This window comes from Dioscorea cayenensis, unplaced genomic scaffold (assembly GCF_009730915.1).
Source record: "Dioscorea cayenensis subsp. rotundata cultivar TDr96_F1 unplaced genomic scaffold, TDr96_F1_v2_PseudoChromosome.rev07_lg8_w22 25.fasta BLBR01000392.1, whole genome shotgun sequence".
In the NCBI taxonomy this organism is placed as follows: domain Eukaryota; kingdom Viridiplantae; phylum Streptophyta; class Magnoliopsida; order Dioscoreales; family Dioscoreaceae; genus Dioscorea; species Dioscorea cayenensis.
The window spans coordinates 78,720-90,036 of NW_024086783.1; the positions used below are offsets into that span (position 1 = coordinate 78,720).

Sequence of the window (11,317 nt, forward strand, 5' to 3'; positions counted from 1 at the left end):
GAAACTGATGACATTTAACTGCAGAAGACTGCAGCAGAATTACATCGATACAGTTACATTTTGATCAAAGTCACAGTAAAAAATCACTCAATGTTGGAATTGAAGATGTGTGTTCTCGTATTTGCTATTCAAAAATAAAGAAACAATGAACAAAATGGTTGAAGTGTTTCGTGTGTTTATATGAATGAACTCCACTGAATTAGAGAAAAATGCAGCATAAATACATCGGTACATTAATGTTTTGAGCAAAGTTTGTCTTAAACATCGTCTGGACCGATAGATGTGTGCTCTTGGCATGCGGTATATTAAAGGAAGATATGAGCAACAAAATTGAAGTCACTCAGGAACATCTTCACTTTCACTTGCATTTCATTTAAAGTATGTGTGTATGTATACATATGAATGTTACTGAATTATAGAAGAATACTGCAGAAATACATTGACACGGTTTGTGTGTTGCTGAATTTCCGAAGAATGTTGCAGAAATAATATCAGTGAATGCCGGAGTAGCAAAGCAAGAAAATAACAGATAAAATTGATGTCGAGCAAGGACATTTCGGCTTGAATTTCATTCACTGAACTGATATATCCATGAATGCTATTCAACTGCAGAAAAATACTGCAGAAATACATTATTTATACAGTATAAAATGATCAAACTTCAGCTTAAAAATCAAGCAATACCTTACTAAGATATGCATCGATTATTTCGGCTATCACATCAATAGAGGGAGTGAATGAGTGTTTCTGTGAATGCTAATCTCTTCGCAAATCTAAGTTTTAGCTCAATTAATATCAAAATTTCAGACTAAGAACAATGGCTTAAAAACAATACATTGATGCAAAGTGTTTCATTTTCATTAATATCCCTTGAATTATCAATATATCAGTGCTCAATTTGATCTAAATTTTCCAACTTTTTTAAAGAAAAAAATAAATATAAATTCGAAGCTAAATTCTACCTAAATATAAATATAAATTTAAATCCAATTTTTGCTAAATAAATAAATAATGGGATCAGACTCAGACCGAGTTGCAAGTGAACCGGTTTGACAACTCGGACTCATTAGCGGATCTTAAAACGGCTTAACGGGTCGGATCTATTTCCAAACCCTATCTATATAAAGAATCGAACCCATTAAGGCTTCTCTAAAACCCTAGTTCTCGAGACGATGGAGACCGACCTCGCCTTCGCCGACGATGGCGTCGTCGTCTCCGATTGCGGGGCTGCTCTTCTCGAGCGCTACGAGAACTCCAAGAGAGAGGACCACCAGCACCTCTGTGCAGTCATCGGCGGCACCATGCAGACGCTCAAGGACCAGGGCATCGGCCCGACGCCGGTCGCCTACTTTGCCGCCATTGTTGCATCCCTTGAAAGCCTCTCCCGTGACCAGGGTTCCGCCTCCGACCCCGTGGCCGCCGGGCTCATCGTCTTTCTCTCTGAGGTTATCTACGCTGTGCCTAATGCCGTTGTGATTAGCAGGAGGGGTTTCGTGGCGGATGCGTTGTTGAGGTTTTTCGGGTTTGGGTCACTCTCTGAAGATGCTGTTGCCGCGGGGCTGAAGTGCTTGACTCGGTTGATTACGGCTGAGGAGAGAGTGAGATGGGATAGTGTTTCGCATATGTATGGTGTTCTACTTGGCTTCGTCACGGATCCCCGGCCCAGGGTGAGGATTAAGTCGAAACCCTTAACTCTCTGTTTTTTTGTGACTTTCTGTGTATTTGGCTATCAATTCATGTTTTGGTTTTTAGTTTTGGTGGCAATTGAAGCCATGCAGCTTAGTATCCTTCTTTTTAATAAAGATTCCGTTGTCTTTTTTGGACTATGGTCTCTATTTTGTTCTGATTTTGATCTCCAATCAAGATTCAAAACTGTATTTTTAGTTGCCTATTTTCTTTTTTGTTATTTGTTGCAGTAACATTCGGCATTGTTCTCTATTGTGTACAATATGATCAGCAGATAAAACTTTGATATTTTGTATGTGCAGAGTCTGGATACTCCCCTCTTTTGTTAAACTGTCATTTGTTTTCCATAATCTGGTAGCCTTGAAATAAATAACGATATTGGATCAATTTAAGAGATGCTGATTGAACTTAATTTGACTGATACAGGTGAGGAATGAATCTCATAGGCTTCTTTATTTGATCTTAGACCAATTTAAAGGATCTCCAATTCTTGTGTTGGCTTGTGAAGTGATTACCACCATTTTTGAGAGATTTCTTCTGCTTGCTGGTGGATCCAAATCCACAAATTCTAATACAGAAGAAGGTCCTAAAGGAGCCATGGAAGTTTTGTATATCTTAAATTCTTTGAAACATTGTCTTCCTCTTATGTCGATGAAGTCGTCTAGCATCATTTTGAAGTATTGCAAAACACTCTTGGAGCTGAGGCAATCAATTGTGACAAGAGCTATAATGGAAATCTTGCAACAGCTGTGCCTTTCACCAAATATTAGGGTAGATGCCGAAAGATTGTCTGAAGTATTATGCTCGTTAGCCACATCTGTTACTGAACAGTATACATCTGGAGATGAGTTGGCGACGATAGCACGGCTGTTGCATGTTGGTTTTACAAAACTTTATGATCTAAAGAGGGAAATATGCATTATAAAGCTTCCATTGATTTTCAATGCTCTTGGAGGTTAATTCTGTTTTCTCATTCATTGAATAGTTAGCCCATGTTTTTAAGCGGATGAAAGAAATTGAAACTTTTCGTTCTTTTATTATTTGATAACAGACATCTTAGCTAGCGAGCATGAAGAAGCAATTTTTGCAGCTACAGAAGGGTTGAAGGGATTAATAAATTATTGTGTTGATGAAAGTTTAGTTGTTGAGGGAGTTGAGCAGGCTAAGTTGAAAGCAGGAACAGGTGTAGGAAGGGCTGCCCCAACAGTCATTGAAAAGTTATGTGCCACTTTGGATGGCTTTCTTGGTTATCGTTATAATGCTGTGTGGGACATGTGTTTTCAGGTTATTTCATCAGCATTTGATAAAATAGGTACTTTTCTCATTGATCTCTTTCACTTGATTCCACTATTAATTTGTGGAAATGTTTAGGCACTGATTTTCTGAAGTTTCTTCTCTTGAAGCAAAAAAGGCAAACCATGAGACATGCTTAATTTATATTAAAATTACATATGTGCCAAAGCATTCAATGCGAGGCTCATGTGATTGGACATCTACTACACAATGTATGTAGCTGAAATGTCAGTTAGTGTGTTGAATTCTAAGACTAGTTGGAGAGCAATATGAAGAGGTAGAGGGGATTGATGAATGAAACTTATGTAAGTCTACCTATAACTTTTGGGAGAGAGGTTCTCAATAACTTATGTACACTTCTCTCTCCAGTTATGTCACCTAACTTGTGTGTTTACTCCATATGGTTTTGAGGTTTTGTAAGCAGAGTTGACCTAAAGGACCCTTTGAATGCTATGCATTCCCAAAATTTTGATAATTTATTGATCACTTGCTATAATTATTTTTATCAAATGTTTTGTAGGATCATTGTGGGTGGTCATGTTTCTACTCATGCGATGTCGAATTTGTACAAAATTGTGATTATCATCCTGCAAGGAGTGTAACCAAATAGGATTTCTGACAACAACTAATTGTATTCTAAGAAACTAGAGCCATACTGTAAGTCAGATGATCTTCATTTCATGAGCTGTATATGAGGGTCTTTGGCAATTGAGCTTTAGAAATGCTTCCCAAGAAGTGTAGGAGTTCCAATGCTATGTGTTGTATTTCAAATAGTTTTTGTTTTTCAGATAATTTGCAGTGTACTTGAACCACCTATGTCACTATTGTAATTTTATTGGTTTGTGGCCCTGTACATCGAAGCAATTTAACTTCACTTAGTTGAAAGATATTTACATATAATGTTTGCTTGAATTGATGGAAATAGTGACAAGTAAAATCAATCAAAATTATTAGTCTAATGTACTTAATTCTGACATGTGTTTTATTTTATTCCATATTCTCATTGCCAAATGAACTTATAAAAAATTGTTTAGATGTGTGTTCACATAACATATTAAATTTTTTCATCCTTTTTCTTTTCGACTGTTTCTATTGGGGATCATTCAGGGGGATCGTCCTTCCATCTGATGGTTGGGACTGTTAAAAGCTTAGCAGATATGCAGAACTTATCAGATGACGACCTTTCTTACCGAAAAGAGGTAGATGTAATGCTAGCATTGAAATTCTTATAAATTGTATTTTCATTTTTCAATCAAAGTTGCTAGTGTGTGTCTAGAACAGTTTAGTAGCGAGATTTCATTAAATTAGTTCTTGTTGTAATGGTGGTTATGCAGTTCCTATCTGCTAGTTAACTATTACTATGTATTGATTGGTTCTTTATTTAGATGTTGTGTGCATCAAAGCAAACCTCATCTTGATTTTTGCATGACCTCCATGAACCTGGTGTTCATTTTGTTGGGAAAATTAGGGTCATTCCCCATGTGTATTTTTGGTTCCATATATTCTAGAGCCATGCACCACCTGTGACCAAGCTATTCTTTCACTTTTATTCTTCTCTGAATAAGGAAGTTTATTTCCATGTTGCTTGACAAGTGCATAGAGAAAAATCCTCTGCCACAGTGGCCGTTGTGGGCAAATCTGAATCACAGCTTAGATCACCATGTTTAGAGATGATGTTAGATAATTATGATTTTTAAGTAGTCACAATTTTTTCTTAGGGCCAACCTAACAATAACATATTTTCATTTCTTAGCTGTTAAGCCGCCTTCTCAACACAAGCTAGATGGCACCATTCTCCTATAGAGATCGGAAGATTCAATGTTATTAAAATAATCCCAAACGACATTGATACTTGCTTAAACTAAACTAAAGTTGGGTAAACACCTTATAAGTGATAAGACTGAAATAATCATGAATTATTAAATAATATAACTTCAATATTGTTGTTATCCTATTTGGAGAAATGTTAATATGTGAATTTTATGGAAGAAAGTTTGCTGCTGAATTTCTGCCCTTTTCTTTTCTTCATGATGTCTCCTGTGGATTGATGCTAGCTGTATACTTGTATTGGTAATTTTGAGCACTAAATTTGACAGTTGGCATATTATGAGATTTATCATTAAGGGGGATTGTTAATAGCAACACTGGCAGGATGCATTGTTTTTATACTTTTATTCGTGATTGCTAGAGTTTAAAAGCTGAGTTTGAGGGTATTTCCTGATTTTGATGCTTTGTACTGTTTCTAAAGATAATTTATTCTTGAGTTTGTGTGTTTACTTCTGTTATCTTCCAGCTTCATGAATGTGTTGGATCTGCTGTTTCTGCAATGGGGCCTGAGGCATTTTTAAGCCTGCAGCCACTCAATGTTGATGCTGAATATGCTTCTGATGCTAATGTATGGCTACTCCCTATTTTAAAGCAATACATTGTTGGAGCACATTTAAGTTTTTTCTTGCAGTATATACTGGGGAAAGTTAAAGTCATACAGCAGAGATCACTTAAGGTATCGATCTTCTCTTTTAAAAAAAATTACCTATTTTCTTTCTTTGTTTTCTTTTCTCCATTTTTGTGAAACTGATGTTGTGGACTTGGCAGTCTGCTGAAGAGGGGAGAATTTTCTCTGCTAGAAGTTCAGACGGCCTTGTATATTCACTATGGTCCTTGTTGCCTTCTTTTTGCAATTATGCTATCGATACGTCTAGCAGCTTCAAGTTACTTCAGAGTTCACTATGTGCCACTCTTCGCCAGGAGCCTGATTTGCGTGGTATCATATGCTCGAGTCTGCAGGTTTATCTTATGCCTTTGTTCCTTAAACTAAGATTCGTTGATGACTGCATTTCGTATTTGCTGATAGCGTTTTATTTTTGTTTGTTTTATTGGCATTTAGATTCTGATCCGACAGAATAATGTGAAGTGTTCTGAAGATTCCCCTACGCCCGATGATGAAGTAAACAATGCTGAAAGAAAAGCAAGAGACCATTACACACCAGTGGTTAAAGAACAAAATTTGAAGGCCATTAAGTCATCCTCACCTGAGTTTCTAACAACGTTGACTGATATCTTGTTGACTTCTTCAAAAGAAAATGGTGGATTTTTGCAGGTATGTCATCATATATGATAAGATTCATTTGCTTTTCACAATTAGCTTTCTGTTCAACTTTTTGATCATGAGAAGACACCCCAGCTTTGAGGCAATTAAATTTCGCTTCTGCTTTTCACAATCTCTGTTTCATTAAGTGCCGTTCCTTTGGGAAGATGAGAAGATTATAGATATTGGGGGGCATTGGTTTCCACCAATTTTTTTTAACCCTTTGCTAGAATCCTTAATAACCAAAAGACTGGCATTGGCACTAAACTACTTGCTTGTGAAATTGATAGTTATCTAAATAGTATTCCTTTGTTGGACCTGTGATTTTTTATTTTTGTACTTTTTACTTTGTTTTTATTTATATATATATATATATATATATATATGTATCTTTTTGGTGTACAAGCTATGTTGACTTTGAGGAATTGAATTTTGAGTGATGTGTGCTTTTTGATAATTTTGCAGGCCGCCATCCATGAATTTGCTTCCATAACTGAGCAAAAGTACATAAAGAACTTCTTTGGCAAGATTATGCAAAAATTCTTGATGGTAACAAAGGAATCCATCAAAGTGAAGCAAACTCAAGACTCTGGTTCTATGCAAATTGACAGCTCACCAGATGGAGCTTCACTTTTAAATAAAAGGTGTTTTACATGAAATTTTGGTTTATAGTCCCTGTGAATTAACATATTGTGCTGGGACCTTTCATTGTAATAATGAAATATTTGAAGATCTACTGGTTTTTTGCATCCTATTGCAGGGCCCTTCTATTGGATGTGGCAGTTTCACTTCTGCCAGGTCTGGGCAAAGAAGAGATCAATCTATTGTTAATTGCAATTAAGCCCGCATTCCAGGTTTATTTAGGTTTCAACTATTCATTATTGTCTGCATGCTTCCTTAGAGTTTCATGGCAACTGAATGCAAGAATTCATTAAATTGCAGGAAGAAGAAGGATTGATTCAAAAAAAGGCCTATAAAGTTCTTTCTAGCATTCTCAGAGTATGTCTTTGTTCTCATTGTCAAGAACTGTGGATATGGGAAATGGAATGCTTATTCTTTAATCACTGTCAACAGGAAGTGCTTTCGACTGAGAACAATATGAATGATAATGGTCAAGAAGCCAAAGACTTTCTTTCGGGTAACCTGGATTCTCTGCTTGAATTGATGATTGCAGCACTACCCTCCTGTCATCTTTTCAGCAAAACGTCATAGACTTGAGGCTTTATATTTCTTAATCATATGCATATGCAAGGTGGGTGACAAGATTGATGCTGTGCTTAAATTTTAATCAAACAGAACTGGTCTCTGATGTCAATGATTATTGTTGTTTTAACTTGAAATTGAGTGTGAATGCCATTAGCATATACCTACTCAAGTAGTTCTATTGTGTCACAGGATTCATCTGAACAAAGGAAGATAGATGTGATCAGTGCCTTTCTTACTGAAATAATACTTGCTTTGAAAGAGGTATTCCTTTAATCTTGGACTTATATTGCTTCCTGTATGGGCCACCATGCATTTGCTTCATATTTAGTTGAAAGAGGTCCTGTTTTGTTATTATTGTAAAATTGCATGCATTTTAATGATTACTTGTTCAAAGTTCAGTGCCATGAATGCATTTTTGGAATTTGGACTGTATTTTTTTCAGAATAGGGGGAAAAAAGAGTTCTCACAACTTTATGGTTAACTCCATTGTGCAAGCTTGTAATTGACCATCTGTTTTATACAAAATTAAGGGTGATCATGTAGAAATCTATAGATCCAAGTAGTACTTGTTGTCCTTTCCATCTTGTTTATGATGTTTGTTGCTTCTAGTTTTGCTGCTATCTCAATTATTTTGAATCTTCTCCCTAATGCTACATCAATTTTTTTTCATTGTCTCGTTATACTCATCACTAGGAATATTTTTCGCAAATATTATGATTACTGCCAAATAGTAGCAACTTAGAGTCTTAGACAAGTACACAAAAGTTGCAAAGTAATTTGTTTGTTTGGACTGGTTTTTGCAGAATAATAAGAAAACAAGAAATAGGGCGTATGATTTGCTTGTCGAAATTGGTCATGCATGTGGAGATGAAGAAAAAGGTGGCAAACAGGAAAATCTGCACTCCTTTTTTAATATGGTATTCACTAATGTTGTTTGCTTTTCAATTTCTATTACCATGGGTGGCACAAGAGTTGATGTAGATATTAGAGAGCTGGTAGTAGAAAACTTTCTGATAGTTTTTGCATGGAACATATAGATTGCTGGAGGCTTGGCAGGTGAAACACCACATATGATCAGTGCGGCCGTCAAAGGCTTAGCCCGCTTGGCATATGAGTTTTCAGATCTCATTGGTGCAGCTTACAACTTACTTCCATCTGCATTTCTTCTCCTGCAAAGGAGAAACCGTGAAGTAATCAAAGTACTGTCTTGCGTTCCATTTTGTTCTAGTTGTAATTTATTTAATTTTTGCATGATGGTCTGGGTCGGCTCTGCTCTTCTCTTCTCTCTCTCTCTCTCTCCTCCCAATTTAGGTTTGATTGAGGTACTTGTGTTTGTGTCATTTCCCTTTATCATCAGCGGAAAAGGCTGATTTTTTTTTCCTGCAGGCCAATTTAGGTTTGATTAAGGTACTTGTTGCTAAATCGGGGGCTGATAAGTTGGAAATGCATTTGAAAGGGATAGTTGAAGGATTGTTTAAATGGCAGGATGACTCTAAGAAGCATTTTAAAGCCAAAGTAAGTTTTGAATTACTCATTATGTGTAGTTCGTTGATGTCTGTGAGAATCTTGATGTAAATGGATTTCTGGTAGGGTGAAGAAATTTTAAAGATCCTGTGATGCACCTAACATTTTTTTTCTTCTTATTCTCAGATTAAGTTGCTTCTTGGAATGCTTGTTCGGAAATGTGGTTTGGATGCTGTTAAAGCAGTCATGCCTGAAGAACATATGAAATTACTTACCAATATAAGAAAGGTACTGTGCTAAACATTTAAACCTATGACTTTCTATCGCTTCATGAAATGTTTAGAATATTCAGTTTTAATTTTATCATGAAGACTAAAGAGCGAAAAGAAAGAAAAGGAAAGTCGGAAGCGGATGCAGAGTCACTTCACTCAAAGACAACTATGTCAAGGTATGAAGTCCAAATGCTACTTAATATGTGATGAAGATAAATTTTTAGACATTAAATATGTTTGTTGATTCTCTTTAAAATTGCCAGGCAGAGTCGGTGGAATCATACTCGCATTTTTTCTGATTTTGGGGATGAGGACGGTGATGATGATGATAGTGACGCACAAATGGAAGCAAAAACACTATCTGGACGATGGAGTAAAGGTTCCTCGCGCCCTGTATCCAAAGCCATTTCACTTAGGTATGTGCGAACTTCCATCGATAAGCTGTACTTGTTTTATCACTCACATCTGGCTTCAAATTCATTCTGAATTTACGTATGAGCATGAGAAATCCAATTTGTGCATGTTTCGTTATTACAAATCAGTATGCTTTGCTTACTGTAATCTTGTGCATGCATTCATCTATAAATGTAATATATGTTCATTGCTCAAGCGGGATCTTTTGTATAAGGACATAGCCTAGAACATATTTGCATTGCATTGTAGCTCTATAATCTATATATCATTTTTGAAGTTAATCCTATGCGGTGAAAGTGATAGACTGCCTGCTAAAAGAATTGAACCACTTCATTCAATCTCTTGAACTATTACTACTACCATCAAGCCTTAATATGTTATTCCCTTGATCAAACCTTCAGTTCCATATCCTTAGTTTGATATTACTTCATTTGTTATTTTCAGACATGCAGATATGATTTGATCATTAGTTGGGTTGCCCATGAAAATGTTCATTAGAACTCCCTTTCAGTTTTGTTCCTAATGAATCAACCTCATACACACTAGATGCTTTTCTCTTTATTGTCATTATGCATTAAAGTTGGAGTTTGTTAAATTTTCCATGGCTATCTATGTGAACGAAAGTTTGACAATGCGTTATTATCACATATCGAACATACTTTTAGTTATACCTGCTTTTGTAGGTCAAAGAGAACACATCAAGCAGCCAAAAGCTTGTCAGAAGATATGCTTGAACAATCTGATAACGATCCGCTCGATTTACTTGACCGACAAAGAACAAGAGCAGCTCTCCGCTCCGCAGCAGGTGCGAAAAGGAAGCCAGAATTATTTGACGAGCCAGAGATAGATACTGAAGGCCGTCTTATTGTGCGTGAAGATAATGTGAGGCCGAAGAAAGAAAGAAATCATTCTTCCGGCAACAATCTTGATACAAGAAGCCAGACAAGTGGGCGCTCATCAGCAAACTCTTTAGCAAAATCAAATAAAAAACGACAGAAAACAACAGATTCGGGATGGGCTTATACAGGCGGTGAGTACACGAGCAAAAAAGCTAGCGGTGATATAAAGAAAAAGGATAAGTTCGAACCATACGCATACTGGCCTCTGGATCGAAAACTACTAAACCGAAGAGCTGAACATAAGGCGTCAGCCCGCAAAGGCATGGCCAGTGTGATGAAGTTCACAAAGAGGTTTGAAGGGAAGAGTGCTTCAAGTGCATTGGCTGTGAAAGGTATCAAGCTTAAAAAGAAACAAAAGAAGGGAAGTAAGAAGAGCAACTGATCTATATAAAGAAGACTAATTCAATTGATCTTTTTGGGTTGTGGTTATTATTTGGTGTCATCTATGTATTTAATTTTCATTTTCTCAGAGTGAGAATTTTCTTGGAATGCAGCAACGGCGTTCGAATGTTGTAAAATTTTTCTTCTTTTTTGTTACTTAAATAGCATAAGTTATATAAGAAGAGAGTTTATATAATTATGCTTAGAACCATAGTAAACGGGTTTGTTAGACCTGTCCTTATTTGTGAATGGCATGCTTTAATATAAAGGTTTACGAATTGCAAACCCTTAGGGTTGTAATCGATCGAGTTCGAGTTGAATAGCAAAGCTGCCCGAGTTGGGTTGAAAACTCATCATTTGACACTCAAGTCGAACTTGATTGGGTTTTGTTTTTATAACTAGAGTTTGACTTGATACATAAATCGAGCTATTCGAGTTCAATAAATGTTAATGATAAACTCGGTTTAATCATAAATGTTTTTATATTCAAGTTTGAAACACAATTATATATATAAAACAAATTAATATATAATATATATCAAAATTATAACTATTTGATTAAATTTGTGAGCACTCAAATCAAGTATTACAATATTTGAATTCAGCTAGCTTGA

The 11,317-nt window shown here is 36.1% G+C and overlaps 1 protein-coding gene across 1 annotated transcript; it reads left to right on the plus strand.

The window, feature by feature from the left end:
* The first annotated feature begins 1,162 nt into the window (after positions 1-1,162).
* Positions 1,163-10,885, plus strand: LOC120254234 (RRP12-like protein). The gene is given in 20 exon segments (XM_039262373.1): positions 1,163-1,667; positions 2,113-2,641; positions 2,738-2,998; positions 4,087-4,178; positions 5,273-5,482; positions 5,575-5,766; positions 5,867-6,079; positions 6,533-6,711; positions 6,828-6,921; positions 7,010-7,066; positions 7,142-7,261; positions 7,263-7,319; positions 7,463-7,534; positions 8,077-8,190; positions 8,311-8,472; positions 8,660-8,788; positions 8,924-9,025; positions 9,109-9,185; positions 9,273-9,425; positions 10,107-10,885. Coding segments are annotated over 20 exon segments (3,906 nt in total). The 5' UTR covers positions 1,163-1,172; the 3' UTR covers positions 10,705-10,885.
* Positions 10,886-11,317: the final 432 nt, after the last annotated feature.